Source organism: Aquarana catesbeiana, linkage group LG06 (genome assembly GCF_042186555.1).
Source record: "Aquarana catesbeiana isolate 2022-GZ linkage group LG06, ASM4218655v1, whole genome shotgun sequence".
Lineage (NCBI taxonomy): Eukaryota > Metazoa > Chordata > Amphibia > Anura > Ranidae > Aquarana > Aquarana catesbeiana.
This window is the reverse complement of record NC_133329.1, coordinates 314,765,650-314,786,249: the sequence shown is the minus strand read 5'-3', so window position 1 is coordinate 314,786,249 and position 20,600 is coordinate 314,765,650. Positions and strand designations below refer to the sequence as shown.

The 20,600-nt window shown below is 44.7% G+C and overlaps 1 protein-coding gene across 1 annotated transcript in view; it reads left to right on the top strand.

The window, feature by feature from the left end:
• The first annotated feature begins 3,601 nt into the window (after nt 1–3,601).
• NDUFA10 (NADH:ubiquinone oxidoreductase subunit A10) overlaps nt 3,602–20,600 on the top strand; it is a 36,040-nt gene continuing 19,041 nt past the window's right edge. The window contains exons 1-2 of the mRNA XM_073633687.1: nt 3,602–3,760; nt 9,090–9,258. Coding sequence (XP_073489788.1) covers nt 3,698–3,760; nt 9,090–9,258 — 232 coding nt within the window. The 5' untranslated portion in view covers nt 3,602–3,697. The remainder of the gene's footprint in view (nt 3,761–9,089; nt 9,259–20,600) is intronic.

Genomic DNA, 20,600 nt, shown 5'->3' with positions numbered 1-20,600 from the left:
ACATTTCAAGAATGCTTGATAAATGGCCATGGAAGCATTGCTTATCTAGTGTAAAGTGCTTAAAGAGGAGCGCCACCCAAAAGAGGAAGCTTGTTCCACATTTGGAACTTTTGTTGGGAGGGGTATTTCCGGCCCCTCCTCCTTCCTCCTACTGGGACACACAGGTCCCAGAAGACAACGGGACCATTCACAAAGAGAAGTGCAACTTGCGCATGCACAGTAGGAGACCGGCTGTGAAGCCTGAGGACTTCACTGCCAGTTTCCCTTAATGAAGATGCTGACGCCTGCATCTGAAGCCGATTGAAGAATCAGCTCATGGTGCCGACATTGCTGGATTCCTGGACAGTGTCCTTATTTTAAAAGTCAGCAGCTACAGTATTCATGTAGTTCATGGTAGTCCCCCAGTAGGTTCCCTGGTATCTCTTCTACTAATTGAGTATGCAATGATAGCAGAAAGAAAACCCTCTCAAGAGGGGGGGTTACTGGTGTCTCGGTTTCAGAAAGAAGTATGATGTCGACAGCTCGTGCCTGTCCACTCCCCACATTTTCTTTTTTATCAAGAAAAGCTCCTTAACCTGGAATTATAGAGAGTTGTAAAGGATGAGAGATTAGAGTTTGAGAAAGAGACAGTGAGAAGTGGGGGAAATAGAGGTACATGAAGGGGGGGGGGTGTAAGGTAGGGTGCAGGGTGTGGTCCCTTAAAAGACTAGACCATCTGGAGATTTTATACCATTATTTTCTCACGGGGGGGTATATAGGCAAAGTATATGGTGTGTTATTACACGGTTCCATTTGGTTCTCTCAGAGCCTGTCCCTCATTTGGGAATATAAACATGGTCCACAATTGCCATGTTTTAGTGAATACTTCCTGTCTATTCTGCGCTGTGAGAATGAGGTTTTCCATATGTCTAATTTCTTCTACTTTTGTCAGCCATGAGGAAATTGTCGGTGGGGATGTAGATTTCCATTGCAATGGAATGCAGGCTCTGGCTGCGTCTAATAAATGTCTAATTACAGATGTTTTGTATGCTTTCTCCGGAATGTTAGACGCATGTAGGAGAAAGAATGCCGGGTCATCTGGTATGGTGCGTTCTGTAAATTTTTGGGCAACCTTGTGCACCGTGCGCCAAAAATTATCTAAGACTGGGCAGGACCAGAAAATGTGTGTTAGTGTTCCCCTATCCGCCCCGCAACGCCAGCAGAGGTCTGACGTCGCTGGGAAGAATTTGCGTAGTAGCAGCTACAGTATTTGTAGCTGCTGACTTTTAATTTTTTTTTTTGTCCAGACTGCAGCTCCTCTTTAAATAGGAAGTGATATAGAGGAAATGATCTACTTTAAGGCGTGGTTAGGTTGTGCCATGATTGCAGCTATTTTTGTGAATTCTCTGCAAGATGGATTCGTATACTTTAATCTCTTCGACACTTGGCTTGGTCCAGCTCAACTTTGCTGAAACAAATGGTGTTACCACACAGCTACTTTGAATAAACAGGAATTTGCTGGAGCTGTTCTGTCTTAGTTCTCTATTATTTCCCAGTGAATTCTGGGATACAGGAGCCTCCACTGTCTCTCCACCAGTGCCCAGCAAACACTTCATGAATGCTTCACTAAAATACCATCAATACTCTAGCCCATGGGTGCTCAACGTGTGGCCCTCCAGCAGTTGTGGAACTACAATTCCTATCATGTCTCTGCCTTTGGGGGTCACGCGTGTAACTGTCAGACTTGCAATGCCTCATGGGACTTGTAGTTCTGCAACAGCTGGAGGGCCACAGGTTGAGCACCCATGCTCTAGGTAGTGTTAGGGTGCAGTTATAGAGCATTCCTATTGAAATCAATGGAAGCAGCTGACAAGCATCAATGCCTCATGAAAGCAACATGCTTCTTAATTTTTAACACAATGCTATGATTCCTGTGTGAACAGTACTGTGTGATACCATTGTAGTATTCATGGCAGGCTTTAAGGGGCAGTTATGAGGCTTTAAAAATACTGTAAATCCTGCATAAACACATGGTATTGACACGCGCGTGAATGAGCCCTAACAGCCACGTTCTTAATGCCCTGTGTGCACAAGGCCTAAAACTGTCAACAGAACGCTGATATGGAGAACTGGGTTTGTTAAGGCTGGGTTCACACCACAGCACGCTCTGGCTCACAGCAGTCCGGTGCGTCTTCATTCACCATTTCAGGTCCGATTTCAGCCTGAATTTTGTGCTGAATTCAGACCTGAAAGGGACCAAAAGACGCACAGGACTGTGCAATTCAGACCAGAGCCGCTGCGGCGATGTGTGAACCGAGAGCATAGAGAGCTGGTCACAATCTCCTGCTATGAGAATTGGATGCGGAGAAAGCCGCATCCAATTTGCAATAGTGTGAACCCAGCCTAAAGTAGAACTCAGAAAATTAAGTCCTGCTAGATCACTTCAGGCTGGGCCCTTTTGCAGGTATAGCTATGTAAAGCGTTAAAATTAAGTGTCTATACCTTTTAGAACCCCAGTAATATACTGTCTTACCCTACTCTGCACATGCTCAGTTGCACTCTATTTTTAGGCACTGCTGAAATCGTGGAGGCCGATCTGCTGACAACCTTGAAGCGGAATTAAACCCTCCTATCCTTTTTAGCCAAGGCAGTTGCTTCTGTTTGATCTGCAACTGCCATGGTGCTGCACATGTGATCAGTTATGACACCAGACATTTGATGATTTGGTTGAGGACACAAGCAAATGTGACAGTTAGCAATCCTGGCATTCCAGGAATGTATCTTTTTGACGCCGTTAAATCGATGGGTTTAGTTCTGCTTTATGATTTACTGCTGTTCAGGGGTTCTGAGTTTCAGCAAAATGGCGTCTTCCAACAAGAAGAAACAGTAACAATGCTGGAGGCAATTTACGGCTAAGGATGAGCTCAGGCGTGCTCACAACTTCACGTGCCTGCGCCTGCCAGGAGGCTGACACTCTGCAGCGCTTATTCACAGGCAGTGAGACATTTCCCAATCCGCAGCTGCACAGATCGGGAAATGTCTCACTACCTATGATTAGCGCTGCGGAATGTCAGCTTCCTGGCGGGCGCGGGCACATGGAGTTGCGAACATGCCTGAGCTCATCCTTATTTACAGCACACACTCATTTTTGTAGTATTATTAGTAATGTGGAATGTATTTTCCTTGCTAAAGAACATTATTTTTTATCAGGTTGTTATAGGTACAGTTCTGTTTTAAATAAAAACAAACATAAATCTCTTTTTTTATTTAAACGCCCTAAAACATGGCGTTGGTAGATGATTAAAAATGGATATTCTCTCCTTTTGACAATGCAAGTAGTTTCCTGGCTTTCACATGGATTCCGTATCTAGCAGGTTTAGTATTGAGAAATACCAGTCTTTATATTCTCTTTAGCGTTTTTCTTTTAAACCAAGGTCACACATTTTCACAGAAAATTCTTCTAACCTGGCACAGGTCTGGGGAGGACACCTGGCCACTATATGTCACTGCTTTCTCCTTATGTCTGTGAATAGTCAGTCATATGACAAGGAACGGTCCTGAGAGCGCAGCACTCTCTCTTCCGGTACAATCACTTTTGCACCGGAAGACATTTTCGCTCCGGAATCTGCAGGCAGCACAGAGGTGCCCCCGTGACGTCATTTTGTGCGCCGACTGTAGGAAGGACCCCGGCGCAGGTTGTCCCAGGAAGGACAGAGACATGTTTGGGACATCAGCGGTCCGTGGTTTTAGACTGTCCTGGAAAGCTGGGGTCGTTGGTGTGGTGAGCATCGGGGGCAGTGTATACAGAGAGGGGGGAGATCATTGTCATTTCGTTCACTCATGGGCTTTGACTGCCATTAACCTCTTATTGACAGCAGCTATTGCAATATCAGACAGTTCTGTCATCTTCTGTGACAAATACAAGCACTCTGTATGGAGGTGTCATTGTAATGTTTGCTCTTTACACTATTGAGATAAAAACAACGGTGCTGTCATTGTTGGCCTGTTTATGGTACATGCTTCAATGTTGTCTTTTCTCTATCTTTCCTATATTACCTGAAGTATAAACCAAAGGAATAATTTTTATTTTTTTAAATATTTTTATAGCGCCAACAGTTTACGCAGCACTAAAAGTGAGATGGAACAGTTACAATACAATAAAATACAAGAGGGTCCTTCTCATAAGACCTTACAAAAATACAAGATTTTCAGTTTTGGATGGAATGTAGATGGATTAGAACACCTGAAAGGGGTTTTTTTTTTTTTATTGCTGTCTGTACCCCTGTTACGGAGATTCACCCTCTCTGTTTGTCTTGTTTACCATTATCATCAAAAATAAAAGAATAACTACTATGTCCATTAAGAAATACCGTAAATCTTTATTGAAACATCTTCTAAATGCTGCTAGGGCATGCATCACCAGCTTGTGGAAACAACAATCCCCTCCTACAGTATCGCAATGGTTTGCCAGGGTGAGCGATATCCAACAGATGGAATGCTTGACCACTGCCCTCAGGGACAAGACGAAGGAACATAATGCACAATGGGACTCGTTTTATTCCTCAGATGAGTACTTGACCTACTCCTAAGTTGAGACTATTCTTGTATTGGAATCGGACTTCTTGAACCGCTGACCCGCCGTTACTTCCCACTTTGCCCACCCCCCCTTTATTGAGGGGAAAAAAGTATTTGATTCCCTGCTGATTTTGTATGTTTGCCCACTGAAAAATGAATGATCAGTCTATAATTTTAATCTTAGGATTATTTTAAAAGTGAGAGACAGAGTAACAAAAAAAAAAAAAAAAATCCAGAAAAACGCATTTAAAAAAAGTTAGAAATTGATTTGCTTTTTAATGAGTGAAATAAATATTCGACCCCTTCGCAAACCATGACTTAGTACTTGGTGGCAAAACCCTTGATGGCAATCACAGAGGTCAGACGTTTCTTGTAGCTGGCCCCCAGGTTTGCACATCTCTGGAGGGATTTTGTCCCACTGCTTTTTTTCAGGTCCTCTCCAAGTCATTAAGGTTTTGAGGCTGACGTTTGGTAACTGGAACCTTCAGCCTCCTCCACATATTTTATATGGGATTAAGGTCTGAAGACTGGCTAGGCCACTCTAGGACCTTAATGTGCTTCTTCTTGAGCCACTCCTATGTTGCCTTGGAAATGTGTTTTGGGTCACTGTCATGCTGGAATCCCCATCCACGACCCATTTTCAATGCCCTGGCTGAGTGAAGAAGGTTCTCACCCAATATTTGACAGTACATGGCCCTGTCCATCGTCCTTTTGATGCGGTGAAGTTGTCTTATCACCTTAGCAGAAAAACACCCCCAAAGCATAATGTTTCCACCTCCATGTTTGATGGTGAGGATGGTGTTCCTGGGGTCATAGGCAACATTCCTCCTCCAAACACGGCGAGTTGATTTGATGCCAAAGAGCTTGATTTTGGTCATATCTTACCACAACACTTTCACCCAGTTCTCATCTGAATCATTCAGATGTTCATTAGCAAACTTCAGACAGGCCTGTACATGTACTTTCTTGAGCAGAGGGACCTTGCGGGCGCTGCAGGATTTAAGTACTACACAACGTAGTGTGTTACCAATTGTTTTCTTGGAGACTATGATCCCAGCTGCCTTGATATCATTGCCAGGATTCTCCTGTGTAGTTCTGGGCTGATTCTTCACCGTCTTCATGATCATTGAAACTCCATGAGGTGAGATCTTGCATGGAGCCCCAGACTGAGGGAGATTAACAGTTATTTTGTGTTTCTTCCATTTGCGATTGTCCACACTAATGCCACGTACACACAGTCGGATTTTCCCACGGGAAATGTTCAATGGGAGCTTGTTGTCGGAAATTCCAACTGCGTGTAGGCGCCATCAAACATTTTCCGTCGGAATTATGAACAAACAAAATTTGAGATCTGGATCTCAAATTTTCCTACAACAAAATCCGTACTTGTAAATTCCGATTTGTGTACACAATTCCGATGCACAAAGTTCCAAGCATGCTCGTAATCAAGCAGAAGAGCCGCACTGGCTATTGAACTTAATTTTTCTCGGCTCGTCGCACGTCACCGCGTTCTTGACGTTCGGAATTTCCGACAAGATTTGTGTGACCGTGTATATGCAAGACAAGTTTGAGCCAACATCCGTCGGAAAAAAACATGGATTTTGTTGTAGGAATGTGCGATTGTGTGTACGCAGCATAACTGTTGTCACCCTCTCACCAAGCTGCTTGGCGATGGTTTTGTAGCCCATTCCAGCCTTGTGTAGGTCTACAATCTTTTCCCTGGCATCCTTGGACAGCTCTTTGGTCTTGGCCATGGTGGAGTGATTGGAATCTGATTGCTTCTGTGGACGGGTGTCTTTTATACAGGCAACAAGTTGAGATTAGGAGCACTCCCTTTAAGAGAGTGCTCATAATCTTAGCTTGTTACCTGTATAGAAGACACCTGGGAGCCAGAAATCTTGCTGATTGATAGGGGATCAAATACTTATTTCACTCATTAAAATGCAAATCAAATTATAACTTTTTTTTAAATGAGTTTTTTTCTGGATATTTTTGTTGTCTCACTGTTAACCACTTCCCGCCCGCCGGTCATCATGACGTCCTTGACTTTGTGCGGGTATATCTGAATGATGCCTGCAGCTACAGGCATCACTCAGATATCTGCTTTTTCTCCCCTTGATGGTTCTTATGGGCGTCTAGAGGGGACGTCGCCACCCTCCGGTGCTTCTACCAACTCACCGCTTTCATCGTTGAGTCGGAGACCGGATCCGCCAGCCCCGGATGGTGACCATAGAGATTTCTGGCAGACCAGATGGTCGCCGGAGTCTCTATGATCGTTCAGAGGCGGGTGCGATGTTATAACGTCACGCCCGGCCTCTGCATGCAAACAAACTGCGCCGCCTCGGCTGGGAAGTCGAGATCGTGTTTTTTTTTTGTTTTTTTTTTGTTTTTTTTTTGTTTTTTTTTTTCAGGCTTCCCAGCCTAGAGGTGAGATATGGGGTCTTATTGACCCCATATCTCACTGCAAAGAGGACCAATCATGCCATATTCCTATTACAAGGGTTCTTTACTTTTCTTGTAATAGGAATAAAAGTGATCAAATTTTATTTTTTTTTTTTGTTTTAAAAAGTGTCAAAAAAAGTAAAATTAACAATTAAAAAAAAATGAAAAAATGTAAAGCGCTCGTATACGTAAGTCCCGCCCACATATGAAAATGGTGTGAGGCATCGCCGTGAACGTTAGAGCGAGAGCAATAATTCTAGCCCTAGACCTCCTCTGTAACTCAAAACATGTAACCAGTAAAAAATTTTACAGCGTCGCTTATGGGGATTTTTAAGTACCAAAGTTTGGCGCCATTCCACGAGCGGTGCAGTTTTGAAGCGTGACATGTTAGGTATCTATTTACTCGGCGTAACTTCATCTTTCACATTATACATAATTAATTGGGCTAACTTTAAGTTTTTGCGCAAATACCGTGTGAGATAAAAAGTTGCAACGACCACCTTTGTATTCTCTAGGGTCTTTGCTAAAAAAAAAACATAGTATAATGTTTGGGGGTTCTATGTAACTTTCTAGCAAAAAAAATATGATTTTTACATGTAGGAGAGAAATGTCAGAATTGGCCTGGGTGGCAAGTGGTTAAAATAAACCTACCATTAAAATTATAGACTGATCATTTCTTTATCAGTGGGCAAATGTAAAAAATCAGCAGGGAATCAAATACTTTTTTCCCCACACTAATTACCCAAAACCAGGCTCTGCAAATCAGGAGACCCCCCTCCCCAATAAACTAGATTGGACCACATGATCTACAACAAGCTAATGTGTGTCAAGAGACCCCCAATAACCTAGAAGTGATTGCATTAGCTAGAACAAGCTTATGTACTGTATATAAGCTGGTCTATATTCAAAAGTATCGTCTCGGAGGGAACTGTCAGGCTTTTTCCAAGACTACATTTGCACAAGTGAATGGCAGCTATAGCTTCTGATTCCTGGTGGTGTTTGACAGGTGTGAGCAGCTAGCTGCTGCTGAGCCTATACAGTGAGACAGCAGTTACCTGAAGTGATTGCGGCTGAATGCCCTTTACACCGCAGGTGTAAAAAAACAGCAGAAATCGGTACACTTCTGCAACTCCCATTCACAAAATGGCAGAACGCTAGTGCAAATGTAGCCTATGTTTAGCCATACACAAGGAAGATTTCTCATGTTCAGCCTCTTGATTCCCCTAATCACATCAAACAGAATGGATGGAGGAATCTCCAGTGTTGGCTATTTTATTTAGATAGTCAAAGCACCCATGGCTGTGTAAATAGGCAAACAGTGACGGCACCGGATTGGATGCAATCACTGTTCTGCCGACAGTTTTCCTCCCTGCTCCATCAAATTTTTAAGCAATATTTCTTGAGCTGGGTTGTGCCATCCACAGCTTGAATTTTTGGAGATTTTGCAGGAAGCAGCTAAGTATTGGAGCCGTGTATGGCTAGCTTTAAGCATTATTTGTGGAGGTGAGTATTGCGTCCAGAACCTCCTTCTTCTTTTTTTTTGCCTGGAGTTGGTGAAGGTCTTCTGCCAATATTTGATCTCTCATGCAACCTACAGTGGCTTCTTGGTTGGTTAGTCATAAGCTCTGTGGGGGGAGGGAGTGAAACATGTTGGGACGTGGCCTGGTTGGAGCCCGGACTGAGGCTTCATACACCGTCTTATAGGGTTTTGCAGAGATGTGCGACTTTCAGGACTTTTCCCTTTTTTTCATTAGGCATTATTCCTTTTCACATTGGAATACATCTTGTGCCCCAATACTGCGTTTGCATATGTGTTCCAGGCTATTGATTCATCAAGTAGTAGAGAAAAGTAGGACTTTTAAAAAGGAATATCTGTTGATGTTTTTATTTATTTATTTCTTTTTTTTTTTCTTTTGTCAGTTTTCTATTTTTCAATGACAATATGATGCAGCAGTTTGCAGCTTTTGTTTTAAATGTATACAATAAGTTGTTAAAATTACTTTAGTTCTAAATATGATCGTAACCCTTCTCCTTTTCTTTTTTTTTTTTTTTCTTTCCCTCTTATGTTTTTTAATTGAAAATCTTGTGAATAGTCCCAGTTTCATGTCAGCTCAAAGCATGGAATTCAGTATGGCTACTTGGCATACATGCTGGGGGAAAGAACATCCAAACGATTTGGACCAAACAGTAAAATCATTACAATTGATGGTAACTTGGCCTCTGGCAAAGGAAAACTTGCAAAAAATCTAGCAGAAAGGCTCGGTAAGACAAATCATTGTGTTATTAAAATGTAACAGCGCTTTTTTTTTTTTTTTTTTAATGCAAAATAGTTGGTTACACAATTTGTGGAAGAGTTAAAGTGATTGTCACCTAAAACAATAAAGCTTAATTTCCCTTAATTTCTCCCATTATGCTTGAATGCCAGGCTGTTCTGAAAGGGCAAAGCTATTTACTAAACGCCTAAAAAAATGTTAAAATGTCCTGAAATGTCAAAAGAAAGACATACTGTACCAATGCAACCTCCTATTTTTGGACTATTTAGCCTGTGCTGTCTTAGTCCACTATTAAAACCAACCCTTCTGCCTGTGATTAGTGTGTTGCTGGGAGACCATGAAGGCAGGTTCTGCCTTGGATTGTGACCATGGACCTGCAAATACGCCTTTTAAGGTTTGGAGCATTCATAAATACTGTTTAATTAACCCCTTCAGCTCTGGTAGGTTTTCCCCCTTCTACTTTCTGCTATTAAACATACACAATAAAAAAATTTAAATCAAATTTATTCATCAATTTAGGCCAATATGTATTCTGATACATATTTTTGGTAAAAAAAAAAACCCAATAAGCATATATTGATTGGTTTGCGCAAAAATTATAGCGTCTACAAAACGGTGGGATATTATTATTATTATTTTTTTTTTTATATAGTAATGGCTGCTATTAGCAACTTATAGCAGGACTTTAATATTGCGGCGGACAAATTGGACACCTAACTGACACTTTTTTCTTTCTCGTACATCACGGGACACAGAGCCTCAGTAATCACTGATGGGTTATAGGGTATCACTAGGTGATTGGACACTGGTCACACCCTAGACAGGAAGTTCAACCCCCTATATAACCCCTCCCCTTACTGGGGATACCTCAGTTTTTTCGCCAGTGTCTTAGGTGTTGGTCACGAATAAGATGTGCTGTGCTGAGCTCCAAAGGAATATCCTATACTGGGGCAAGCCATGCAACCGGATCCATTCAAAGTGCTTTTTCAGGCCAAATTGGATGGTACCTGGGCCTCGTGTCCGAAGAAACAAGGTTTTACCTGTAACGCTTCTCTTTTTAGAGAGCTGGACCCCGGTATCCAGTATTTGTTTTTTTCAGCCATATCCCTGGCTGGGTGCTTTATGGGGCCAGAACTGCGGATCCTCCTATTCAAGGGGGCCCCAGTCTCTGAAGGTTTTTCAAACGGAGCCCACCGTGAGAGGTGAAGATTGGGTTTGTATAACAGAACCCTGCGGCTGGATAAGGTAAGGGAGACTCCTCAGGAATTTTTTGATTCTAGTAGGTTTTCTCCTTTAAGTAAATGTATGCTATGCCTATTGTTGCCACCGGGGGTGTCAAGAGCACATACCTTTTATGCTTGTTCTGTCTGTCTTAGTGTCCACGCTGTACGCTTCTTCAGCCAGGCTCCAGGTAGGATGGGTTAGGGGGTTCTCTCCTTAGGGATTCTCCCCCCCATAGTTAGGGGGCCGGGGGGGCCTGAGCAAACAGCGGTAATATACCGCGCCACCGCTGCCGCCATTTTCGGTAGGTTCCCATCCACCTGCTCTTCTCTCTCCTCCACCCCAGCCTCCCCTCCATGCTTGTCCCGAGGATCAGAGCCTCGGCTTGCGCGGGAAAGCACACGTTTTTGCAAAAAACCGAGGGAGGGGGTGGTCAGAAGGGGGGGCAGAGCCTGGACGCTACGTCCGGCGTGATTAGACGCACACATCGCTGGCTACACAGGCTATAAAGTGCACTCTCTTTCAGGTGCACACAGCCTATGGAGGGACACAGAGCTGACGGGCGCATGTGAGGTGGGACACAGGCATTCTCCCAGGCAGCATTTACTTAAAACACCAGACTGAGCATTGGTAGCAGCGGCAGTTGCTGAACTACATCGCTCAGCAGTCAGTGTTTGTTTGTGGTACCTCCACCTTTTTGTTACTTTGCACTATGGGTAGGAGAGGTACAAATACCCCGAAAACCAGAGGCTCTAGGGGATCTCCCTCAGGCTCTGAGGACCCCCCTTCTGCAGCACCTTCCCCCCCTGAAGGACCTGGGATGGCTGGCCAGGGTGAGCCGTCGGGGTCAGGGGCTGCATCTGCTTCTGGCACTTCAGCCCCTTTATACATTACGCAGGAGGTTTTTTTCCTCAACCATTAATGGACTAGAGGAAAGACTAATGGCCTTAATCGCATCTTCACTCAGTGGAAGAAAACGCACTAGGTCCCCCTCTGTTACCCAGGACCCTCAAGCAGGAACTCTGGGAAAAAGGAGAGGAATCCCTCTCAGAGGGTCGGGATGAGACTGATGATTCCTCTTCTGAGGAATCAAGTGGAGAAGGGCCCTCTTCAGCTTCTCAGGATGAGAAGAGTGCAAATTCTTGCTGGATTGGTCCGCTCCACATTTAAGTTGCCGAGTCAGTTAAAAAACCCTCCTCTTCTTTGGGTTCACTGAAGCATCCTCAAACAACACATGCTTTTCCTGTTCATAGTTTACTAGAAAAGCTAATTTATTCTGAGTGGGATCACCCAGATGAAAACTTTTTAGGCGGAAAAAAATGTTTAACACTTTATCCTATGGAGGAAAAATTTAGAAAAATGTGGGGTATACCGGCAGTTGACGCCGCCTTTTCCTCCGTAAATAAAAGTCTGACTTGTCCTGTCGACAATGCTCAGATGCTTAGGGATCCAACTGATAAAAAAATGGAATTCCTGTTAAAAAAGATTTTTTCCTTAGCAGGTTCAGTAGCTTAACCTGCAGTGGCAGCAATCGGAGTCTGTCAATACTTGAGAGACCATGTTAAACAGGTCCTCAAAGATTTACCTGAACAGCAAGCCCAGGGGTTGGCCAACCTTCCAGCGGCTTTATGTTTTGCTATTGACGCAATCAGAGATTCTATTATCCAAACCTCTCGCCTTTCGCTTGGGTTGGTGCATATGCGGAGAATCTTATGGTTGAAAAATTGGTCAGCCGAATCACCATGTAAGAAGCTTCTGGCTGGATTTCCATTTCGTGGTGCAAGGCTGTTTGGAGAGGATTTGGACAATTATATCCAAAAGATCTCTAGTGGAAAGAGCACTCTCTTACCAGTTAAGAAAAGGAGTAAGCGTCCCTCTTTTAAACGGGCTCTTTCCCCAGTGCCAGGAGCATCAGTCTCCAGGCAGTCGCGACGGCCTCCTCCGTCAGGCTCAAGAAATAAATTTCAGCGTCGACCCCAGGGACAAAAGAAGTTCTGGGGGAAGTAGCCTACTAGACAAGACGCTAAAGCCTCTTTATGTAGGAGCAACCCCGCTCGCTCGGGTGGGGGGAAGACTGCTACAGTTCAAAGCTCTGGCAGGAAGAATTCCAGGACAGATGGGTGATCTCCACGGTAACTCTAGGGAGCGACTATTGTCGCAAAAGGTCATTGTGGTGGTTCCCACGGAAGAGTGGGGATTGGGGTTTTATTCAAACCTCTTCACGGTTCCAAAACCAAATGGAGATGTCAGACCCATTCTGGATCTAAACCGATTCCTAAAGATTTGATCCTTTCGCATGGAATCAATTCGATCAGTAGTCTCCATCCTACAAGGAGGAGAACTTCTGGCGTCAATAGACATCAAGGATGCATTCCTGCATGTACCCATTTTCCCTGCTCATCAAAAGTACTTGCGTTTCGAAGTAGAAAAACGCCACTTTCAGTTTATAGCCCTGCCTTTCGGGCTAGCCATTGCACCTCGGGTGTTTACAAAGATCTTGGCTCCTCCTCTGGCCAGATTAAGGGCCCAAGGTATAACTGTCATAGCATACTTAGACGACCTGCTCTTGATAGACCGGTCGGTAGCCTGCCTGGACCAGAACTTGGTCACCACAGTCAACTACTTGGAATACCTAGGTTGGATTCTCAACTTAGAAAAGTCTTTCTTAAAACCAGTAAGAAGACTAGAGTATTTGGGCCTGGTCATAGATACAAGCCAAGAGAAGGTATTTTTACCACAGGCAAAGATCGGTGCCTTAAAAGAACTGATTCAGGTAGTCAGGACAAAAAAGGGTCCTTCTGTTCGCCTTTGTATGAGGCTGCTGGGAAAGATGGTGGCTTAATTCGAAGCAGTTCCCTATTCTCAGTTTTATTCGAGACTGCTGCAACACAGTATCCTGTCTGCCTGGAACAAGAAAGTGCAGGCATTAGATTTTCCGATGCGTCTGTCTCCTACAGTGCATCAGAACCTCAGTTGGTGGTTAATACCTGAAAACCTGCAAAAAGGGAAGTCCTTTTTACCGGTTACCTGGACAGTGGTAACAACGGATGCCAGTCTTTCGGATTGGGGAGCAGTTCTGGAACAGTCTGTGGTCCAAGGGGAATGGTCCAAAATCGAGAGGACCTTACCCATCAACATTCTGGAGATTCGTGCGGCGTATCTAGCCCTAAAGGCCTGGAATCTCTGGCTACAAAGTTGCCCTGTCAAGATCCAGTCCGACAATGCCACAGCAGTGGCTTATATCAGTCATCAAGGAGGCACCAGGAGTCGCAGCTCAGGGAGAAGTGAACCAGATTTTAGTGTAGGCAGAAAAGCATGTGCCATGCATATCGGCAGTTTTCATTCCGGGGATAGAGAACTGGCAGGTGAACTATTTGAGTCGCCAGCGGTTAGTCCCAGGGGAATAGTCTCTTCACCCCGACATCTTTTGGGCCATATGCCAAAGATGGGGGATTCCAGATGTAGATCTCTTTGCATCCAGATTCAACAAGAAGATCGACATGTTTGTGGCAAGAACAAAGGATCCTCTTGCATGCGGGACAGATGCATTGGTGATTCCGTGGCATCGGTTCTCACTGATTTATGCATTCCCTCCTATTCTGCTACTGCCATGACTCCTTCGCAGGATCAGGCAGGAAAAGAAGTCGGTACTTCTGGTGGCCCCAGCTTGGCCCGGGAGAGCTTGGTATGCAGAAATAGTAAGGATTACAGTAGGTTCCCCATGGACCCTACCGTCCTGTCCAGACCTGTTATCTCAAGGTCCAGTGTTCCATCCTGCCTTACAAACGCTGAATTTGACGGTTTGGCTATTGAAACCCACGTTCTGAAGAATCATGGGCTTTCAGGTCTTGTGATCTCTACCTTGATCAATGCAAGGAAGCCAGCTTCCAGAGTAATTTATCATAGAGTCTGGAAGACTTATGTATCCTGGTGTGAAGCCAGGGGTTGGCATCCCAGAAAATATGTCATAGGTAGAATTCTTGACTTTCTACAAAGGGGATTAGAAATGAAGCTGGCCTTGAGTACCATCAAGGGCCAGGTTTCGGCCTTATCAGTATTATTTCAACGGCCACTTGCTTCACATTTGTTAGTCCGAAAATGTATGCAGGGAGTAACGCGTCTTAATCCTCCGGTTAAGGCGCCCCTAAACCCCTGGGACTTGAATTTGGTTCTGTCAGTTTTACAGAAACAGCCTTTTGAACCAATACGTCAAATTCCCTTGGTCTTGTTGACAAGAAAGTTAATTTTTCTGGTAGCCATTTCTTCTGCTAGAAGAGTATCAGAATTAGCAGCCCTTTCCTGTAAAGAGCCTTATTTAATCATGCATAAGGATAGAGTGGTATTGCGCCCTCATCCTAGCTTTCTACCGAAAGTGGTTTCAGATTTCCATCTAAACCAAGATATTTTTCTATATTCCTTTTTTCCATATCCCTGTTCTTCGGAAGAAAGGTCACTACAGTCTTTGGAAGTAGTAAGAGCAGTCAAAGCCTATCTGGAAGCAACTGCTCAAATTCGCAAAACGGATGTTTTGTTCGTGTTGCCAGAAGGTCCCAATAGAGGACAGGCAGCGTCAAAGTCTACCATTTCAAAATGGATTTGACAAATGATTATTCAAGCTTACAGTTTGAAACAGAAAATTCCACCTTTTCAAATCAAGGCACACTCCACAAGGGTTATTAGTGCTTCTTGGGCGGTGCATCACCAGGCCTCTATGGCTCAAATCTGCAAGGCCGCAACCTGGTCTTCAGTCCATACATTCACCAGATTTTATCAGGTGGATGTGAGAAGGCATGAGGATATCGCCTTTGGGCGTAGTGTGCTGCAGGCAGCGGTACGAGGTCCTCAGGTCTGAATACACCCTACGTTGTGTGGTCCCCTCCCCTCAAATAGCATTGCTCTGGGACATCCCATCAGTGATTACTGAGGCTCTGTGTCCCGTGATGTACGAGAAAGAAAATAGGATTTTTATAACAGCTTACCTGTAAAATCCTTTTCTTTTGAGGTAAATCATGGGACACAGAGGTCCCACCCCTCTTCTAATACACTTATATTGCTTTGCTACAAAACTGAGGTATCCCCAGGAAGGGGAGGGGTTATATAGGGGGTTGAACTTCCTGTCTAGGGTGTGACCAGTGTCCAATCACCTAGTGATACCCTATAACCCATCAGTGATTACTGAGGCTCTGTGTCCCGTGATGTACCTCAAAAGAAAAGGATTTTACAGGTAAGCTGTTATAAAAATCCTATTTTTGGGGACCAGTGACACTAATACAATGAGCAGTGCTAAAAAAAATATACACTCGCTGTACTAATGACACTGGCAGGGAAGGGGTTAACATCAGGGGCGATCAAAGGGTTAAACGTGTTCCTAGGGAGTGCTTTGATTTGGGGGAAGGTAAAGATCTGGTGTTCTTGCTTAGCAGAAACACAGGATCAGTACATTCCCCTCTGACAGAACGGTGGTCTGCCTTGTTTACATTCTGCTGTCTCCCGAATGATCAACAACACCAGCGTCCCTGACTCTGGGAGTGCCAGATCACGCTCTAGGTTCGTGATTTGGCACAGAGGGGCTGCCGCAGTATATGTGGGTGGGGCGGTCTGCAAGCAGTTACACGTTAGACTGATAGCAATTTATCTAACTTTAAATACCTACATCGATCGAGCGCTGTGCTCCTTTGCAGGTCTTTTCTCGGCTCTCGCAGGCTTGGCTGAGAGCAGCGGGAGCCATTGGCTCCTGCAGCTGTCATTCAAATCCAGTGAGGAGGGGGAGTGGGTCTGGGCCGTGCTGTGTGTGTCAGTTGACACACACAGACCGGCTTGGGAGAGAGCCCGCAAGTGAGCCACCATAGGAAGCAGCTTCCTATAGTGGCACATGCAGAATAGGAGGAGTGTCCAGCGCAGTGTCCAGTTAGTGTTAGGCTGGGTTTCCACTTTAAGTTTCTATGCATAATGACTAAATGTTTTAAAAAAATAGTGTGTTTTAGCATATGATGTAGGTTTGTTAATGCTGTGTAGCAAAAACTAATAATGTGTCCCTAGTTGTATTTATACAAAGCACCATTTGTAGGTGCTTATCTGATTTGTTGTGAAGTGGTAAGTGGACATTAGTCTAGGGGGAGAGGACATGGAGCTCATCATTCGGGGAGTGGTGGTTTTGTAGTTGTTCATCAATCTGGGAGGGGATGGAAGGTGTTTATCTGGGATATAGAATTTTGCAACCTATGTGATTCGAATACTTTTTTTCTTACCTTTTGGATACTGAAATTAATGTAAATCCTGACAAATCTTCTTTAGTTTATTCATCACATTAAAATAGAGCCTAACCAAGCTAAACTGTTTTGGTATCTAAATACAGTAAAACCTTGGATTGCGAACATAATTTGTTACGGAAACATGCTTGTAATCCAAAGCACTTGTATATCAAATTTGAATTTCCCCATAAGAAATAATGTAAACTCGGATGATTCCTTCCACAACCATTTATTCATAAATCCTTCAGTTTATAGTCCATATAAAAAGATTATAGCAATGTGATTGCGTAACCATAAAATGTCCATCCACAAATGGCCGCCTCCACAAGGGATTTAGAAGCAAAATCCAGCAGGAGCTACAGAGTATAAAAGAGAAGAGAGGCACCTCTAAGTGTAGCAATATGGTTACATTTAATGAAGGTACAACATTTAGCAACTCACATGGTTGATGATTAAAAGAGGCACATCTAAGTATGCAGTCATCCGGGGTAAAGCTGTCCACATAGACCATCCTCCGCACCGCCGGCTCTCACCGCTGGCAGTCTACAATCGTGCCTACCCTGCAGTAGAGCGCTTTGAAAGCGAGGCTTCAGTTTAACCCCGGATGCCTGCATACTTAGATGTGGCAAAATTTCGTTAAACATTTTGCTTGTCTTGCAAAACGCTCTCAAACCAAGGTTTTACTGTAGTTTGATTAGCTCTTCTTTTTCTACAGACCTTCCCATTTCACACACCACCATGTTTAGTCTTCATAATAATTTGATCAGTAATAAGTGAGTATAAAATTGTTTGTATAGCCTAATTTTTTTTTTTTGCTGTTTGCATCCTGTTAAAGAGATTTCCTGTCGCATCATGGCAACATACACCTATGGGTTGTGGCTCCGCCCCCGCAACCTGATAGGACCGCGTAGCTATTAAAGTCTGAGAGAGCCCCTGCCCCAGCATTCTCCTTTTTTTCCTCACCTGTCAAGGACCGAAAACATGCATCCCTTACCTAAAACATTCGCCCCAGCCAGGTTCTAGCCTCTCCTGGGTGGAAGTCCTATCCTGTACAGCCTCTAAATGAGCTCAATGGAAGGAACCCCACTCTGATGGTCTCAGGGGTATGTTACAATACATTACAAACCTTAAACAGGTTTATGGATCGCAGCGGTCTCCAGCTCCTTTCTGTGCACCTGTGGGTAACTTCCCCTCCTGTCTGTCTCCATAGCTCCAGCTTGTCAGGACATCCCACTTTCCAGCTTCCAAAATGGCGTCGGAGGCCTCAGAGCGCATCTGAGCATGCACGAGCGTGACGTCATCACCCCGCGACGGCGGCAAGTTTAAAAATGCTGTAATGTCAGCATTTTCTTGTCTCTTCTCTCCTGAGCCTGTAAGGGGGAATTTTGACCGGATTTCTTTTGCTACTCTACCCAGCTGTTCTATCCTGTCTCTCTCTTGCTATCTCCACGCCCAGGTAAGATCTATGATGGTTTTTTCTTTGCTTGTTTACTATCTGCTATCCCATGCATGCTAAGCCACCTATATAATTATAGGTTGATTCATCACCTTTCTTAGAGACCGTTGCCCAGGTAGACCATCGCCAGCCTACTAGGTAAGAGGGGATGATGGGTAAGTATGAAGAGAAGGAAAAAGAGAGCCCTCACTAATGCTGTTTAAATTGAACAGCCCCACCAGGTCTTCCAGATCGTCACATTCAAGACGAGGGGAGCCTTCAAGAAGGAGCCGCTCAAGCCACAGGCAGAGTCGCTCAGAGCGCGGCAGAAGTCGCTCAAGTCGCAGAAGCCGCTCAAGTCGCAGGAGGAGCAGATCAAGTCGCAGGAGAAGCCGATCAAGATCAAGGCATAGTCGCTCCCACCACAAAAAATCCCCTGCGCGCAGGAAATCTCCTGTCACCCAGCCTTCCCGTCCACCCGGGAACTCCTGCTGGATTTGCGGTGCTACAGCACTTCCAGACAAACTGGCCTGTCGCACATGCTTCATTGAGGCAACTAAGGACAGAGAAACAGAGGCAAGAGAACCAATTGATCCATCACCACAAGTCGCAGAGCCAGAAGCCAGCAGACCTATACAAAGTACCTCATCCACTGCCCCATCATCATCAAAGACGTCAGACCCTCTCTCTGACACTGATGATCTAGAGGCATCCACCGGCTTCGACTTCTCATTGATCGACCCATTCGTGAAGTCAGTAAAAGAGGCGATCGACTGGGTGGAAGAAAAAGAAACTCCTCAAAAAGTGAGGAAATACTTTCCAAATCTTAAAAAAGACCCAGAGAACTTCCCGTTCATTGAGGAACTTGAGGATCTAATTAAGGATGAGTGGCAAAAGCCAGAGAAAAAAACTGGCCTCAGCAACAGATTATCAAAACTCTATCCACTTAAAGAGCCTAACGTCAACCCACTAATATCTCCTCCAGTGGTCGACTCCTCCCTAATGCGCCTCGCCAGGCACGTAACACTTCCAATAGAGGATGCAGTCACATTCAAAGACGTCCTGGATAGAAAGATCGATCTGGATCTTAAGAGAACCTACCTCTCGGCAGGTGGCGCTTGCAGGCCAGCAATAGCATTGGCTGCCGTCGGTAAGGCTATCTCAAGCTGGTCCACGATGGCCGAGAAGCTGGTATCGGAAGGAATAGAGCAGGAGAAAGTTATCTCAGCACTCCAAGAACTTAGTCTTGCAGGCGACTTTGTCGCAGAAGACTCTGTGGATATAATTAAAACCACTTCAAGAGCAATGTTAAGCTTAGTAATGGCCAGAAGGGCGCTCTGGTTAAAACCCTGGTCGGCAGATCCCTCCTCAAAATCCAGTTGGTGCAAAATACCCTTTGATGGCGTAAACCTTTTTGGAGAAAAACTGGACGTGGCTATTTCTAAAGTCACGGGGGGAAAATCGGGACTCATCCCTTCAGATAGGAGGCCCAGGCAGCAGAGACCACCGGTTTCTAGAAGAAATCTGCCAGATAAATACAGAGAGGCAAGATCCTACAGGCCCGGAAAAGAGTATAGGAGGAACTGGAAGAATCCCCAGTCATCATTCCTCAAGCTCCAAAAGTCTAAGACCCCTGCGCCAGGGGAACAAAAGTCTTTTTGAAGGTGCGTCCGCCCAACCAGCTTTAGTGGGGGCCAGACTCATGAGTTTCAAGCAGGTCTGGGCGGATACAATAAAGGACCCATGGACGATAGACACTGTCCAGTTCGGCCACAAATGGAAATTCAAGACACGGGCTCCAAGAGACCAATTCTCTGTAACCAGATTACCTGCATCTCGGGAAAAAAGGATGCTACTGACAAAGTACGTCCAAGACCTGTTACAAAAGGAAGCCATAGTGGAAGTTCCAATATCCCAAAGGTCAACGGGATTTTACTCCCCGTTGTTTCTGGTGAAGAAGAAATCGGGGGATCTACGCCCTGTCTTAGATCTAAAGAATCTCAATCGCTCAATCTTAGTCGAGACATTCAAAATGGAGAGCCTCCAGTCAATTCTTCGGGCCATGAATATCGGGGATTGGATGCTTTCCGTCGATTTACAAGACGCCTATCTGCACGTCCCCATTCACATCTCATTCCAAAAATTTCTCCGCTTTGCGGTAGGTCTACATCATTTTCAATTCCGAAGCCTCCCGTTCGGGATCTCCACCGCTCCAAGGACATTCACAAAAATCTTACTGCCAGTAATAGCCTTACTAAGAGAACAAGGATTGAGGGTCCATCATTACCTGGACGACATCCTTTTGCTAGCAGACAATCAGGATTCCCTTCTACTGCATCGATCCATTCTGATTACCACCCTACAAAACTTCGGCTGGATCATAAACTGGGGGAAAAGCAATCTGCAGCCCACTCAGAGAATGAT